General features: G+C 32.2%; 1 protein-coding gene across 1 annotated transcript; it reads left to right on the top strand.

Annotated features, from left to right (window-relative positions):
• The first annotated feature begins 759 nt into the window (after positions 1–759).
• LOC134723641 (uncharacterized protein ZK643.6-like) lies at positions 760–16,059 on the top strand. The gene is made up of 8 exons (XM_063587198.1): positions 760–834; positions 1,158–1,322; positions 6,582–6,680; positions 7,752–7,793; positions 11,877–11,990; positions 13,717–13,770; positions 14,770–14,883; positions 15,997–16,059. The coding sequence occupies exons 1-8, from the start codon at positions 786–788 to the stop codon at positions 16,011–16,013; spliced, it is 654 nt and encodes a 217-aa protein (XP_063443268.1). The 5' UTR covers positions 760–785; the 3' UTR covers positions 16,014–16,059.
• Positions 16,060–19,259: the final 3,200 nt, after the last annotated feature.

Below are 19,259 nucleotides of genomic sequence, written 5' to 3'. Positions count from 1 at the left end.
AATTTTGGTTCCAGTATCAAACTGGTAACAAACTCATTTTAAATAGAAGCAGACACGCTTACCCTGTGTACACGTTACAGTTCGTTCTTATGTTGTATTGTTACATCACTGTCCCAGGAAAGGGGGAGGATTGGGATCCTGCTAACATGTTTAACATGTTCTGTGTTATTTGGGCTCTTGTTGAGAGTTGTCTCACTGGAAATTACATCACATCTTCTTTTTTTATATTTAAAATATTTTTGAAAAACAAGAATTTACACACACGAGGAACGCAGAGTAATAACATAATCTAGCATGATACACTGAGCAAATTGAGTACAATGGATTGTTGCCAATTAAATACTGACTACTGGTGCAAAGTGACAAAGTCTTAACGAGTTCAATGTGAATTACGAGTATTGTCTGATCAGGTAAATTACGAGAAACTCGAAAATAAATAAATTTAATAAGATTGATGCAATTTTGAATCGTTTCTATACTTCTTTCGTCAAATTCTTTCGCAAATGATAAAGTTTGATGGCAACAACTATTATTTTTTCTCAAATTGCGAAAATGGCAACCGCCAGCGGAAACACTGCTTACGACCATAAGTGTGGTTAAATAGCTGATTAATAATAGTTCTCCTAAATAATTGTTCAACACCAAACCAGTCTTGTATCTACGTAACATACAATCTATGTTATTTATGATTTAATACATCTGTATATTTCAATTTGTGTCATCAAAGATAAGAAATTCTATCAATCTATAAACCACGACTTCATATTAAACTTACGTGTACAGTCATGGCGTCCATTTTATTATTTGCTGCACTTTGTTTTTTAACAGCTGATGGTATGTGATTTTACTATTGTTCCGATTAACATTAACACATTACTTTCTAGTCACAATGACTCTCTTAACATGCTTAATAATTTGATTAACACTTTTTTCTTTCTGAAGTATTCTTGCTTAATGCATCACATAAAAAAGAGAGAGGCGAATTTGAATGATACCAGAGAAACATAAAAATGCCACTGAGCTCGACGCGCTTTCGTGGATTCACTATTGCTGTTTTCTAAAATTTTGACTTAATTGCAATTTAACGACAAAACATATAATTTTGAAGCCTCTGACAACTTTTAAAATATATAAGATCAGTTGTAATTGTTTCTCAGGATCTCAAGCCATGTCGCTATCCCCATCGACATCAACAACTACATCATCAAATTGTGTGGACGCTACTTTTGTCAACTGTAAAGATAGTCACGTGTGTGGTGATACCAACTTAAGGAAATACTGTCCTGTGACCTGTGGGGTTTGCATAACTAGTACTAAAACGTGTAAATATTAAGTTAGCAGTTTCTAATTCAAACTATCATCAACAACATTTTGTTTTTGGTTGAATTTGTCATTGTTATTTTTAAATACAACTTGTAGGTTTACAATAGAATGTCATTGATAAATTTGGTACTGTAAGTCCTCTTCTGTTATTGATAACTTGACGTTCTATGATATTGTCCGTTTCACAGTTTGAATATGTTTTGGCTTTGATCGTTCGATGAGGTCGTGCTGGTATAACAAAAGAGTTATCAAATGTACCAGGATTATAAAACTGTAAATATTACCTTTTTGCACTTGGCCTAATCACTTCTTCCATATCACAATCAGTTAAAATACAACATCCTAAAAATTATTTCACCTCTCTTCTTTCATTTCCACCCCAAAATATTTAAGACATGAATGAGGAAGGGAAAGAAAAAAATTAAGGAAAAATACACTCTAATTAAAAGGAACTATATTCGTGGACAACGAAAAGCGGGGTCATTAATTGTGGTCTTTAGCCTAATATACAAGTATATAAAACAATATATTTGTAGAATCAGGGTTAATTAATCTATCAGATAATACCAGTACTTTTTTTTTAAATTAGAGTACAATAAGCTATCATTTGACACTTAATTTTAAATTTATATTTCGTATCAAAATAGATCTTTTCAGGTGGAAAGACTTTCAACTGTTCTCTATTATATATGCAACTTCGTTAGCCAAGGGTTACGATCCACTTTCGTTCTCTTCACCCTTGGCGGATTGAGATAAAATTTCGGAGACACAAGGTAAGGATTTTTGATTGGTTGCAGTCAGAACTCGCTGCATCCAATCAAAAAGCGCATAAAACATGATCACGTGTAAATGTAGAAAGTGTTTGTAAACAATTGCCACGTGTTTATTGTGCAGCAAGTCTTTAAATTCTTTAAACATACGACTATATTTAGTGACAACTTGAATGTTTTTTATCAATTAATAGAAGTTCCTGTGTATGTTTCATGCACAAATGCATGAATGTTGATGTATATTTTCGTTTCCGGCTTTATCAAGTGTTTAGAATCTAGACGCTACCGTGTTTTAACCTCCAAATTGAAGAGTTCAAGTGCTACCATTGGTCAAGAATAATGTATTCGGAATGGGCGTGACTTTAATCTTCCGATAGATGGCGCAACATTGTTTTCACAAATGTTGGCTTAATCTGCCAAGGGTGAAGAGAACGAAAGTGGATCGTAACCATTGGCTAGCGAAGATGTTATATATGCCTCTTTGATATGATAAAAAAAAATATAGGAAACAAAAATATATGTTTAACCTCAAGCTTAAGTCGTATCAACTTTTGATTTTTGAACTCCATAGATCTAGATAAAAATATAAATCAATGACATTACATTATGTCTTGTAACCAACTTCAATTGACTCTTTCCACCTAATAATTTGTGTGTGGCGTAAATTTGTTATACTTTTGTTTTTATCTTCGTTCCGAATATAAACAGTATCATTTACTAATAAAGTCATATGTTTTATTATAAGATGAGACGGGCTGAGGCAAGAAATATTCAAATTTTTATGCTTGTATATTTTCAAACAGTTTAAGTTGTTACACTTGAACTCGGTTGAGCGTTTTGCATGAAATATTTGACACTGGATGATAAGCAACCTATAATAACCAATCTTAAGAATCGAATGAGAGTAACCTTCTTATGTTTGAAATAACTTGGAATGTTTTATTTATTTTTTTGTTATGGGGAGGATTTACTAAGAAGAACACAACACATAACTAAGGCACAAAATTTACACAACGTAGTAGCACCCAATAGGCACCATTTTGCCCCTTTTTTTTAAAATACGAAAGTTTTCCAAGCGACTAAATAATTGTTTATTTCATAACTTGCTATTATGCACGGCTCTCAACCTAACTAAATAGATTTTAAAGTATGCACAAAACGGTCATTATACATCAACAGATATCCCAATTTACCATTATGTACACCTTTCCTCCTGCCTATATAGATTTTAAAAAGGCTAAAAACGATCACATTATACATCAACAGATAAAAAAAACAGATTACGAAACTTTTGCATGCAACCTTTGCAACGTCCACGAAAGGCAATTTTTTTAAAGATGAACATTCAAAATATGGTGAGACTACTATTTCTGACAAAATAAAAAGCAAGTATAGACTGTTGTCAAATTGTTCTAGATATGAAAAGAAGCAACACACATCCGTTATTCAATTTCTCTGAAGTGTATTAAGGCATGACTGTTATTAAGGTTCTCACCCTTGAAGAACCTTGAGTCAAATGTAAACTTATAAACGGCCAAGTTATGTGCACTTAATATGTTACAAATACATTGGTATGTTAGTTCATACATTATTAACCGGTACAAGACAACTATCATCTCGCTTGTTAAATCCTCATTTTCGTTTCTTGATAAGCACATGAGGTCCTCCTCCAAATGCAAAATGTGTTTGTTTTTGATTGTTTTAAAGAGAGAATAATGCAGGATACCCCATTATTTTATATACATATTTCACACAGGTTTTGTTTTACTTTCAGAACAGATAGTTTTCGATATAGGCCGCATTTCTTTCTAACAAAAATTGCGTAAACGTTGTGTCGCGTTTGTTGTTGTTTTCCTAACGCTGCGATAGTAGAAACAAATATTTATAATACTAAAATTACGAGGTCCAATTTGTCAGCCGTCATCGCGTGAAAACGACGAATCAAAGAATTCAACTTTATATATAATTAATATAGTACAAAGGTGTAGATTGAAAATTACACCACTCCAGGCCCTTTCGTTTTCCACGTAATTAATATTGCCAATAATTAAGAAGTTCCGGGTCGAGTCCGATACCGATACCGATACCAATAGTATATTCACCTGTTACCGGTTACCTTATCTGTACTTTCCGCATCTGACAGGCGCACCACCAAACGGTGTATTCGGGATTAATATGCTATATAGTATTACACGGGTCATAATCACAGGGTTGAAACTACTTAATTTTTAAATTGTTACCTATTGTAGTATTTTAATCAGTAAGACTTTCTAAGATAACAATACGAATACTAAAAACCTGGACTAAAAATAAGGCGTATAGGTACAGTTTCCAATTTGTTAACGGACCTGACGTTAAACAGCGAATCAAAGAATTCAGCTTTATTTATAACTAATTACTCCATTCCAGGACCTTTTGTTTTCCAAATAATTAATATTACCAATAAATGATAAGTTCCAGTTCGACGGGTTCAAACAGAAAGATTTGAAAGCAGAGAAAACTGTGTATCTTATAATCGCCATGACTTTATCAAATGACAATACTAATACTAAAATAAGGCTTGCGCATAGTTATATACTTTAATTTAGTAACGGACCCGCGACATCACGGGTGTGTTCTAGTATCGTTTAAAAAGTCGTAACTGACCCTGTTTGAACTTTCGATAATACATGCACATATTGTTGGTTAACAGACTTTTTACAAACGTAGAAACAAACACTTCGTTTAATCAGGTTGAAGTTAGAAACAAATGTAATGTTTGTACCAGCAAACGACAAACGACAATCTGCAGATGCATTTTTAGCGTTTGCATAGTGTGTCAAAGTTTATGCAAATTTTGCAAACGTATGCTTGAAAGAAATAATCAAAACCTGTGCGCGCTTATTCGTTTGCATCGTTTGTGTTAGAAAGAAATTTACTCTAAGTAATATCTGAAATTTTACAGAAACCTTTCGGTGTTTGAAAGTATGCTCAAGACAACGCAGATATCAATATGTCGGCATGTATAAGTACCCGGCCACGTCCACTTTTATTTTTTGTCTATCTGATGAGTTAAGCCTTTTTCAACTGATTTTTATAGTTCGTTCTTATGTTGTACTTTTATACCACTGTCCCAGGTTAGGGAGAGGGTTGTGATCCCGTTAACATGTTTAAACCCGTTACATTATTTACGTATGTGCCTGTCCCAAGTCAGGAGCCTGTAATTCAGTGGTTGTCGTTTATTCATGTGTTACATATTTGTTTTTCGTACATTTTTTAACATAAATTAGGCCGTTTGTTTTCTCGTTTGAATTATTTTACATTGTCATATCGGTGCCTTTAAAACTGGCTATGCGGTATGGGCTTTGTTCATTGTTAAAGACCGTACGGTGACCTAAAGTTGCTAATGTTTGAGTCATTTTGGTCTTTTGTGGATAGCTGTCTATTTGGCAATCATACCACATCTTCTTTTTTATATTCTTATTGCGTATATTATTCATCTAATAAGGGGGACAACAAAATCGTTGCATTAACAAAAAGAGTATTTTTATATAATTTTATTTTGGATCTAACTCGTCTTGTGATTGGCCAAAGTCGTTTTCTACACCATATCATAGACACAATTTTTCATCAACGTTTTTTCATGATCTATGCCGTTTTAAAATGGAATTAAAGTGACCTATAGTTGTTGATGTTTGTGTCATTTTGGTCTTTGGTGGATAGTTGTCTCATTGGCAATCATACCACATCTTCTTTTTTTATAATGACCGATCACACATGTTTATTTATGAATCGTTTGTTGGATATTCGGACAACTGGAATTAATAAATATGTCAACCCTGTATCATATTATACATAATGCTTAAATATTAGGTATTGTGATAGTCATATTCACTACTATAACGAACAGGAACCGGTCACATTATTGGAAACTGTAGGTCTTTTCGGATATATTTATCATAATGGGGTCAAGATGAAAACATTTTGACGATTATGAAATATTTCATTTACACTCATCATAGAAACCAGGGCAATAGAAAATTGAAATGCATTTGAACCTAAAACTCTGAAAGATATAACCAAATATTTCTCATGAGAAGAGCCTTGGTGTTTCGAAAAAAAACAGTTTGGTCATATCAATTGCAAAGTGGGCGTTTACATTTACACAAATAACGATACCTTTTGGTTAAGCACTTTTTTCGATTAATTAATTGTTTAGAAGGCGATTTGCTTGTAGAAATACAGCTTAAAGAAGAGTGAATGCAGTTACAGATTCCTTGGAAAAGTCGATAACTAAAGTCTGCTACATTTGACCTAAACATGTGCATTTTTCAGCAATATTGCAAATTTGCAAGCTTCTATGTTTTTGGTACTGAACATTTATATATGTGAGTGTGTGTATTTTAGTGATATATTTGACTCAATTCTTGTTTTTGAATCAGTTAATGTGTCAATTTAGATCACGTTTTCATGGATGGTTATCTTATAGTATTTGTCGTTTAATTCCAGACTCTTGTCATGATGATAATGTTTTTAACTGCAACAAAAATGTTTGTGGATTCCCTTCGCTTAAAAAATTCTGTCGAGTCACATGTAACGCTTGTGGTGGTAAGTATATCATATTCATAAAAAGTATGAAATTCACCATTTATTCCTTAAAATCATTTAGGTAGACATTTAATCTTTTTTTTTTTATTAAAATCCAGAGGTATTATTTTGTTTAAATGCAAATCGTGCAATAAACCTAAGTATTGGTAATTTGAAGCATACTCAATATTTTCTATCATTTAAACTAAAATGAAAATCTGATCTGGCTACAGAAGGATTTCTAAAATGTATAACATTTGATTTTCTTAAATTTACTTTTAAACTATTATGATTACACCATACATTTAAAACATCTAATATTTTTTGTAAATCCTCAGCATTTTCTGCTAATAAAACTATGTCATCGGCATACAGCAAGATAGATAATTTTTCACCATCAATATTAATACCAATGTCTAACAACTTTATATCATCAATTAAATCATTAATAAATACATTAAACATTACTGTTGACAATACACAGCCTTGTTTTAAACCAGTATTTACATTGAACCATTCAGTCATGTTACCATTTAATCTGACACTGCATTCTACATTAGAATAAATAGCCTTTAAAGCATACATAAATTTTGTACTAACACCCAGTTTTCCTAATTTATTAAATAACAAAACTCTATCAATAGAATCATAAGCTTTCTTAAAATCAATGAAAGATACAAAAGTTGACAGCTTACATTTTTTTATAGTTTCAATAACAGATGTTAATGTACTGATATGATCTATTGTACTTCTACCTTTAATAAACCCATTTTGTTCATCATTTATTATATCCCTCCGTCTCGGGCTGATATGGGGGTTTCGGGATGATACCCAGGCTGATATGGAAAAGGCCATGTATTATTCTCTATATATACAGACCATCATGCACATGTGTGAACATTGTTTGGGTTTGTTTGTTTGTTTCTGTGTCATAGATATCGTAACAGTAATACTAAAATGATATAAAGTTTTAATAAAAAAAAAATATTAACATTAAAAAAAAAACATCACACTACACCATTACCTCAATAGTATATGAAAGTAAATAAGAAAAATATCATACTATATCAAAAGAGAATAATTTATATTTAGAGTATGGCGGTCCTGGACCGGGCGGAACTGGAATTCCAAACAGTGAGTTTAAATGCAGGATTTTTTTTGTGCATATTGATAATAATATAATTTTCAACCATTCTTATCTAAAATTCAAAAAAAGAAAAAAAATACCGTTAAGATGTTACGTATGAAATATCTACAAGCAAGACACAACACTCTTGGAATATATACAACAACAACAAAACATTCAGCCATGGAAAAATTGATTGACAAGATAACAATGGGTTGATGTTTAGACGAGTTGTATATACATTATGTACACAGCCATGTATCACCATCATTGATGGCGATCCAATTCAAACATTCTTATCTAAAATTTAAAAAAAAAAAATTACCGTTAAGATATAACGTATGAAATATCTACAAGCAAGACACAACACTCTTGGAATATATACAACAACAACAAAACATTCAGCTTTCGAAAAATTGATTGACAAGATAACAAGATGCATGTGTGGTTATGATTATTTCAGTTCATGAGATGTTATCTGTATAATTATATATACATAGAATCGTGTTTGTAAATTAACTTAACTTGTAACATTTTTTCAGTTTTGAACTATAACGTTCTAAACCTATGTGAAATGAATAAACATGGAAAACATTTAAAGCACCGTTATACAATAGTATTAAACTATTTCTTTTACTATAGACGAGAATTGCTTGTTTACAACTGGTAATTGGTCAAAGAACGGTCGACAGCAAAGCAAACAAAAACAAAAAACAATCTGATTTTTTTATTATAAAACACGAAAATGAAACAAACAGTTACTAAAAATAACACTCAAATGCAGGTTCTTAACTAAGGCGTATACAGATTGTGGCGGGATAAGTTATACCTATGATATATAGATTTTACAAAATATATTAGATTAGGCAAGTAGTGTTTTTCCTATATAGTGTATATATATATATTGTTAATTCGTATATTTTAACAAATTTGATTCGTTTATGCCCGCGTCACACTGTCCCGATTTTTACGCCGATGACAACAAGATTATGGAAATTTTCAAAATTGACACTGATCGTATCCAGATCGGGTTATTCGTAGTGCCATCTTTAACCATCGTAGAACCATCGGCCACTTTTTCTAGCCCTCGGGGACAACTTCGGGAAGGGTTTTAAATTTTTTAACATGTTAAAAAATCCCCGGAAGTGTGTTCAATGTTGAGGGTTCGTATTGAGTTCGTATCATCATCCTCACCATCGTAATGTCACCGGGAATGCATCTTTGAACATCGTATTGCATTCGTGTTTCCATCGGGCAGTTTTGACATTACGATGTCTACACGAATGAATCACGAAGCTACCCGAAGGTCATACGATGGCAACACGACTTCGTTAAGACCTCGCTATCCTGTCGTGTTGCCATCGAATAAAAGTACGAAGACGACAAGATGGAACTACGACGGCAATAAATCCAGCTAAATGTAAGTGAAAATACTTTTGAAGTGCCATGCGCGATATGCACTGGTCAGTCTAATACGACAGTTAAGAAAAACGTTCACAAAACATGGAGCTCATATCATATGATTCTATGAGAACAAGAAAGGCGACAGCGTTGTTTCTATTAATTTAAATGTCATTTTTTCATATCAAGTTACAGAATGAAAATCATAAACGTGCCTCGTACACCAACACTGCAGAAACACGTATATAGGGAAACCATTTTTTTCTTCATTATTATGATTTTTTATGTAACGTCTGAGTTGTTGATACACGAATGGACACTCCATAACCATTTTGTTTTCTTTATGTCATATTTTGCCGCATTTGTTGCTTTCCCCACATCCTTCCTTTTGTCTATATTATTATGATATTCTCCTGGAAAGAGTTCGTTTATTTTGAATAAAAGGGATCAACGAACCCATTACCTTACCTTTAAGATAGATCAGTAAGCATGGGCATAATCATGGGTGATTATTCAGACTAGTGCATACATTTTACAGTTAAAACAAGGCAATGCCGAGCGTGGCATCCCCTCGTATGTAACATATTGGGGACAAATATGGACACTATATTTGTTTATGACACATGCAGAAAACAGTAAATTGAATATGCATATTTGATACATAAACTATTTTTTTTAGAAATCAACCAAAACATTCAGTAACTGGAAATACCTTAAATATGGTCTTTAGAACCAGCAGGTTAAAAAATTAGCAACCAATTTTCTGTGTATTATGCTATTTCAAGGAGGAAAAACAAGTCAATCTGCATGACCTTGACCTTTGGCCTTGGACGTAAAAAATGTCATATCATTACAAGGAGGACAAATATACCAAATATGGTTAAAATCTTTTGAAGCATATTGATTTTAGAGTGTCCACAAGGGTGATATTGCCTTGTTATACAACTGCCACTGTGACCTTGACCTTTGAACTATAAGTTAATAGCGCTTAAGATATTCTTAAAGAGTAATACATACCAAGTTTAGAGCATTTTGGTTCTAGAGTGTCCATAACAGTTTTATCTACACGCAACTTACATGTAGTAGGCGAGGGGATTATAAACTAAGTTTTATAAGAATAAGACAAAAAGATCGATTTCCCGCCATGCATTGCAGACTAGTACAGAAACGCTATGTTGTCGAAATTCTGTTCGTATCATAAAAAAGTTCAAAACAGGTAAAACGCATTTTTAGATCGTTTGTATACTTGTATTATGTACATACATGTATTTAACCATTATTTATCATCGTATGGCTATCGTGTCATCATCGTAATCCATCGTGAAGCCTTCGTTATCCATCGTGTAGTCTTCGTGATCCATCGTTTAGGCTTCGGCTGAGATATGAAGCTTAAATATCCGTCTTCGGTTAACCTTCGTATGTCCATCTTTTGCTATCGTATATAATTTCGGCACCATCGTATAGACTTTGTTATTCATCGTACTTGCTTCGGTCACTTTTTGGTATTTGAACGAGATCGGGACCAACTTCGTACGAACTTATAATTTTCGCATTCGTGTGTCCATTGTATATAGAAATCGGGACAGTGTGACACGGGCATTAGAGATAGTTACATGTTAAACTATATTTTCGAAGGTAGAGAGAAAACGGCGGATAGCAAAAAGCATATTGACCGGCAAAAAGCATATCGCACAGTTATTTTTAGAATATCTAAAAACCGATATACTATGTGACGTCATGTAATGAATTCAAGGATATTGAAACACATGATGTCTGTGATTGATTATTTCACGAAAAAAATCTTCAAATACATAAGATGCACAGAAAAAAGTAAATGAATTAACAACTAATATGTTGGTATTGTCAAGGAGATAATGTAATGAGGGTGGTAAAGGGTTATTTTCGTGCAACGTGATCGCCGTTTTTTATTTCACGTTCAACGTGTTTTTACTTTTTTATTTGACGTTCAGTCGTGCAAGATAAAGACGGGTGCCTCGTTCAACGTGTTTTGATTATTCAATTTGACGTGCATCGTGATTTTCAAAGTCTTATTTTGCGTGCTTGGTATTTTTTAAATAAAATTCAAACAGTTGGCAGGGATCGTCAAGACATACTTTTTTTAAAAGCCGTAAACCAATTATATCATAAATGTGTATACTAAATCGAGAATATCAAGTAAAATCAAAGAGTTAATATATACAAGAAGACAGTGACTCAGTCACAAAAGGTTCACAAATAATTATTTATTTTTCGTGCAACGTTCATTACAGAAATTATTTCACGTTCAACGTGAAATTATGTCTTATTTCACGTTTTTTTCGTGCAAGCACCCCCCCCCCCCCCCCCCCCCCCCCATCCTTTTTACCACCCTCTGTAATATCTATAAAATTCCAACAAACCTAAATGACGATTTTGATACAAATATGGTCGGAAATTAATAATATAACAAATAAAGCCTTTGTATGAGGTCAATACATGATATATCGACCCAAAGAATTATATCGACCTCGGAATACGTCCTCAGTCAATATAAATACTTTCAGGTCAATATATCCTTGTATCGACCTCATTCAAAGGCTTTATATGTATAAAATTACCGTGTTTCGTTTCAAAGATTAATGTTTTTACATAATAAGTGTTTCTTATCATGGTAAGTTCATAACTTCGTTGTATTTGCAAACTTATTTTAGATGGTAATTGCACGGATTTGATCCCTAACTGCAATGAGTTCGATCTGAGTGTTTGTCGTGGAACCTATCGTGATTGGGCTATAATCCATTGTCCAAAGTATTGTGACCTTTGCGGTAAGAAAACTCTTATTGTCCCACCATATCAATTTTTAAAATAAATAATGTCGCCCGTGATATGTTATGATGCAACAAAGCGGCTTATTTCAAATATTTATAATTTTTTTTAAATGATTTGTTTTCCTGAATGCCAATCCTTGCTATGAGCTATTATCGTTTGGATAGTTTTTGACAAAACAAACTGATAACCATTTGAAGAGTGAATAGATATAGATAACAAACCAAAAGAGATACGTATGGTCACAAAGCCAATAATCTTTGGACCAAAAAGTTCCATCTGAAAACGACAGGCTATAGTTTAATTTATAATTTACCGACTTCATACATGGGGTATTTTAGTAATTTATATTATAAGTCACCCCTTCTTTATCTGTATCCAATAATGCCTTTAAAAATTTAAATGAAGAAAAAAGAAAAATCACAAAAATACTGAATTTAGAGGAAAATCAATTCAGAGAGTCCATAATCACAAGGCTAAATCAAATAACAAAACGCATCAAAAACGAATGGACAAGAACTGTCATATTCCTGACTTGTTGGTAGATAAAAATATTTTTGAATAGGCATTGACATTTAATAACGGTTCATGTCCACAAAATGTAAGTAAATGTTATCAATAAAAAACATTTACAAAAGGCATAAACTGAAAAGTTCATTACAGCTAAAATAAACCAAACTCATTTGATTTTGATAATAAAATACTTAAATATTTATCGGAATAACAAACCTTCCATAGAAAACAATAACATTGAATAGAATCGGAATAAAGTAGCAGATTTCGTGTAAATCCAAGACAAATGTGTCATGTTATACACAATCAAGATGCATGTATCCAACAGGTAGCGATTGGACCAACATTCACGTGTTGTAGGGCTATAAATGTTTTATTTTTGGTCTGTTTTACTCCATGTCAAAGATTAAGCAAATACGAATATGATTGTTTTACCTTTAAAGGAATAGTTTTGTGTTGGTCAAATCATCAAACGAAATGGTTCTTTCTTGTGGATTCCTTGTCTCATTTTGGAATTTAGATTTTTTTATTGATGTTCAAGCTTTAAGGTCTCAAACCCATTTAAACTCAGCGAGATCTTTTATTATGCTATAACTGACTAATAAAAGCGAATTATTATTTCAATATTTCAACTTTTATCAATGTTTGATAACAAAATCATTTAAGTTTCATGTATTTGTTTATTTAAAGCTATAAATGCTCCTTCAAGGAATTATTGAGAGTAAAAAAATCAATAAGTGAACAGTAATTCAAAATGTAAAAAAGCTGTATATGATTAAAGTTTTGTTTCTAAGGTTCTTATAATGTTATAGAAATAATTTAGCGAGAAACGCAGGCATTATAGAAATGTATCTGTTAGATAAGTAAAAGTTACCAATATGTTATTCTAAATTTCGTACTAAAAAAATAACCTACGGGCAACGCAAGGTAACAAAAAAACAGAAGTAATAACAAGACATCCCAATTAGAGAGACCGGTGCGTCGACAGAGTGACAGTCTCTGGCTATATATTAAAAATATATTGTTACAGTATCAATGTCAAAATATCAATCAACACAAATGGGCACCGTAGATAAACAGGTGACGTTTCAATCATCGACTATAGTAGGATGATTTGTAGTATTTATTCAAAGTAAAATACTCGGATGAAGCTGTCGTCGATTCAGTGTATCGAAAGTTTACTTTATTTGTGTTATATATGCTTTTTAATAGGCAGTGTAGGCAGTACAAGCAGTAAAATAAATACAGTCGTTGGAACAGCCTCCAGTATGTAAAAATAAAATTGACTTTAAATTCTATCTTTATTTAAGAATTGAATGCTTCTTTTTGTAAATTCGTTCGGATGTGAAAGCGTTGACCAAAGTACATTTTTTAGAGGTTCTTCATTCTAACAATGTGCGCACGGTCAACGCTTTTACATACCTATGAAGTTACAAAAAGAAACGTTTAGTACTTATAACTACATTTTTTTAACTACGATCATAAAAACATGACTTTTATAAAGTTATTATTTAATTTACCTGTGCACTTTATTATGGAACCTCGTGTCACCATGAACGATAAATGTCATTGTGTAATAAAGTTATTTAATGAATAACGCAAAATTGCAGTTAGCCAATCAGAATAACGTATTGTATATAATGTGATGGTTAAATATCAGTGTGATAGTACCTGAATTAATTACGTATGTTCAAATTTAGGAACAATATCAAAAATTAAAATAACAAAATTCAAGTGTCATGCTTTATAAGAAAAAAAGGAGCGTCGGTATGATTGCCAATGCAGTTGCACGACCTTCAACAATACAGAAAATAAATACCGCATAATCAGCTTAAATGCCGATTTGAATCAATCCAATTAAAAACTTACACCCTAACTTAAGATATAATTGTCGAAATAGAAAATATGATAATCATGAATCAACGACAACCGCTGAACTACAAGCATGGGTTGTGATAGGCCTGCCTCAGTGATTTTATGGCAAACTGAAAGGAGCCAAAATTACAATGCGATCGAATGGGAGGTCAAATGTTGAACTATCATTAGACATAACTAATAAACATAATGAAAAGTAAAATCACAAAAATACTGAACTCAGAGGAAAATCAATTTGGAAAGTCCATAATCACATGGCAAAATCAAAAAACAAAACGCATCAAAAACGAATGGACAAGAACTGTCATATTTCTGACTTGGTACAGGCATTTGTTTTACTACAAACTTATTTAGAAATAGAGTAAAGGTACTTATAATTATTTATTTCAGCCGTAACCTGTGAAGATCGGATTAGTACTTGTAAACAATACGGTCGATATGCTTGCTTTGATCCATATGCTGACTGGGCAAAACAAAATTGTGCTAAATTTTGCAGGTTTTGTGGTAAGAGATATTTAAATTTCATATATGCTGGCATCGGGTTAAAAATATCAATTACATGTGTCACGGAGTAATTAACAATTATAGTCTTATCTATACATAAAGAGTCATGGACAATTTTCAGAGGTACCAACGGTATTAGTTTAGCACAGCGTGTTAGCAAACATCACGTTAGTTGATTTATATCAGTGTATTTTAAACTCAGTTAAGTATCAATCAATCACAGCAAGCAGAATACCTGAAGATTAATAAATCAACCAACATAAAAAAAATGAAATATAAGTAAAACTCTTTGAAAGGGCTGACACATAATATTTACATAATTATTAGGTATACTGCCAACCTTTTTAAATTTTGTCTTTAAAAACTCATCGACTTCAGCATCATTAGAACTTTGAATGCGATTTATCGCACCACGTGCAGCGCTTCCAATGATGAAATAAATAAACTAACTGTAGATGAGGCATTACTTACTGACAAAAATTCTCTTTGTGTAGAAAAAAGACGCGTTTCGCCTGCCAACATTGATGGTGAAGTAAAATATATGTTCTAAGAAACACTCTGAATAACTCAGTTTAGATATTGTTTTATCAAATGCACAACTTAATATTCCGTAGAGAAGAAAACATATATGCGTTTTGTTTGAAGTCTGTCCAGCCAACTTCAACGATTTAAAAATAATGATGCAAAATACGTTTTTTAATGTGACAGACCGACAAGAAAAATACTACTCTGTTAATTACTACAGCTTCATGCAAGGCAAACACTTTAATATCGTTGTTTTAATTCAATTTTAATAGAAGAAAACAATGCTTGTCTATACACATATGTGAGCTATTTCATTGTTGCTAGAGATACTGTGAACCAACTTTTTTCGCGAATACTTTGTAGCGCATAGTGCTCTTTTTAGTCCGATTAACGCTGATTTGATTTCGTGACTTTTAAATGAATTTGATGTTGTTATATATGAAATATATAAGTTTTACGTTTCCGCGGAGATTTATCTTCGCGATTATAAGTTGGTTGGCATCATATAAACTATGCCTTAAACTTTAAGAGTTCAGCGTGTATATTTATTTGACGTGTTTATATGATATTTATCCTTTGCTTTTTCAGCTCAACTTGCACCATGATAGCTGTTATATTAAACAATCATAAAATAAATTGTTACTTGCAATGTTTTAGCTTTTATTGAACTTTCAAACACCCTTTCTATATCTGTATAATTTGTTCTACTTTTTTTTATTTCTTGGAAGTGCTGGAAAAAACAAATACTTTATATTAGACTTGCGTAAAAAGCTTAACAGCTCTACTGACAAAATGCCAATGTTTATTATATATATATATATATTTGTGGCACAACATGTTTGTGGCACAACATCCTGTCCACAAGTTAAAAAAAAAAAAAAAATTCTTTCTGTGACGTATTAAATTTATATGAGAATCCATTTTGTTACATCTTGTGATCAATTTTATTTGGCAATCGCCAATGGCAGTCAGCAGGGTTAAAGAACATCAGTTGTTCGACCTGTTAGTCAAATGCGTTTTGTTTAAATATACTTTTTCACTCTTTTGGTCTTTAGGAAAATGTTGTTTGTGCTGTTTTTAGACCCTTCTACAACGAAATTTGTTTGACATGCACACGTATAAAAATTGCGATTTTTATCCAACGCAGTCATAGGTTTGAACGTAGTTTTCAATTTAGACTCGTATATATATATATATATATATTATCAATAAACTATATGTATTGGTAAAGAGAAGATAATTATGTACAATAAGACAGAACAAACAAAACAGTTGCTTAGACAATATATAAAGTCCATTTTAGCCTGTGTAGAAAATCTTCATACATTTAGATAGTTTAATCAATCCGGATTTGTTTTTTGAAGACATAATCTGATTGTATTTGACAATATTTGCATTTTTTTTTAAATGTTTCCTGTTTCCTTTAAAGTATTTACATTCTAATATATAATGCAATTCATCACCAATATCATTTTTATTACATAGAAAACAAATTCTATTGTGTCTAACTATATTGTTCTATCTACCCTTCTCAATAGGGAGCTTGTGATTTGTAGTCCTAAATCTACACTAATTAATAAATAGTTTGATCCCAAGGATTTCAAAATAACCTTCCTTATTAAAAAATCTTTAAAAAGTTTGTAATTTAGTGCCTATGGCGAGTTTTCAAGTAAAGAATGCCAGACTTGTAAATACTGATCTTTGGGTCTAAATTTGATGAATGAAACTAACTACTTGCAATTTATAAAAGATTGCGTTTCCCATGCATTTGGGATACCACATTCGTTCAGAAAAGTCTTTATTCTGTTTAACCATGAAAAAGTAACATTGTCATTATCAGACATGTGATAACACAATTTATATAAAATATATGATAGTTTTGTCTGTTTACCAGAGTTTAATTTCCCCAAAAATGAAATCAACTTAGTTATTATGTCCAAGTCTATTGGATATCTCCCAAGCTCCCCATAAATCATATAAGAGGGTGTAGATGTTTTCAGACTAAATAACAGTTTACAATATTTTACATGTACCCTTTCAATCATGTCGTTATTGCCAATTCATCTCAATTTTCCCAAATCTATGGACGTTACCAAATTCTATGTGGTATTCATTTTGCAGCTCCTCGTAGATGAAATTTCTCAATTTTGCTTCACAGTTTTCATCTTTATTTTATGCTAGGTCATAGATCTGCACTGGAGGTCTAGTATGTTCAATTCAAGTTGTTGTACCTTATCATTTTCTACCCTGAGTTTGCCGATTTCAGATTTTGTTGAGTTTTCGAGTTGGTTAAATTTCGACGAGAGATTTTGTATTTTTGCTTTGTATTCTTTATTATTAATATTTACTTCGTCAAATACATTGCTTATGCCCTCAATATTACTCTCCATTTCAGAATTCTTCAATTTAATGTCGGGAACAGTTTTTTCCAAATCCCAAATTAACGCTAGAATAGATGTGATTATATTTTTCAGTTTACACCTTTCTCTAGTTTTTTGTGCATTCTGTTATCCATGGTCGTGACGACTTGGATGATCATGTTTAAGATAATGTACGAATCATCTTCTTTTGATTGGTTAACTATTTTGCGTCTTTCAGCAAGAAGTGCCGCCGATTCTTTCAGTGACATCTTTACACTTTAGATAAACATAGCGTTGAGCCATTGTTCATGGATTTATGAGTTTGGAACAGCGGTATACTACTGTTGCCTTTATTTAGCACAAACAAAAGGTTCAAAGGCTAACCAAAAAGTGTCATTTCTAATTTGCAAATTATATATACACGAAAGTCCAAAGTCCAACTTATATGCTCGATCGAAAATGTCTCCTTTGTTTAGTAATTATATATAATCAATACGGAAACTCAGTGTGCGCGATAATATCTATTTTTTTTGCCCGTTTAGGAAATAAAATAATCAATAACTGTGTAATAGTTATATTTCAATTCAAACAATTACGCTCACGCCTCTGAATTATTGAATACAATCATCTCCCAAAATCAGCTAGCTAGCTATGACTTAAACCGACATTTTCAACGAAATTATGCAGAGCAAATGTTCCGTTCCACCCTTCAAGGGGACATCTCAATATATTAACAATCAATATTTCACAAATTAAGTTACGAATAAGGAATCAGTGAAAAAACTATGTGAATTCAGTAAATTTTTTTTTATCCTACATTGAACTTTTGATGTCGTCCCTTACTTCTTGGCTTTGTGGAAGCGTCGACGACTATGTGCATTATACGCTGTCATCATTGCAGAAATTGAACAGTATGTATTTCCGTTGGTGCCCCCAACCTTTTGTGGGGAAAATTTGGTTGATTATATTGGGAATCACCGAAGCATGACTAAAAACCCCTAAAGGTAAGTCAATGGCACCCCTTATGAAAAGTTCTGGATCTACCAAATTAAAGCTGCTGTCATAAATGATGGTAGCGAGAGTTAACTGTCGCTAATGCTTTACAAATTCTAGCCTTACAAACGTTAATTCCTTTGCTTGATAAATGGCCTGTCATTATTTTCCAACCTGAAAATAACACACACTATGCGCTCACCATGTGTTAAATGTTACTACTAGTATTTGTTTCATATACTGGATGCATAAGGTTTTTAATTCGTTTGTATCGATCTGGGGTTTTTTTATTTATTTTTTTATTTCAAAAGAAGATTGTCACTGACTGAGACCCCTTTCTTGTGTCGACATATTTGTCCTGTAATAATCGTTTTGCTTTTACATATTGAAGATGTAAAATCATATTAAAGATATGATAATAGAATGTACATAAAACAGAGCCTCATGGGAACTGTTTCATGTTTTTCGGAATACTATTCACATAATTATTATATATTC

This window comes from Mytilus trossulus, chromosome 6 (genome assembly GCF_036588685.1).
Source record: "Mytilus trossulus isolate FHL-02 chromosome 6, PNRI_Mtr1.1.1.hap1, whole genome shotgun sequence".
NCBI lineage: Eukaryota > Metazoa > Mollusca > Bivalvia > Mytilida > Mytilidae > Mytilus > Mytilus trossulus.
This window is presented reverse-complemented; position numbering and strand designations above follow the sequence as displayed.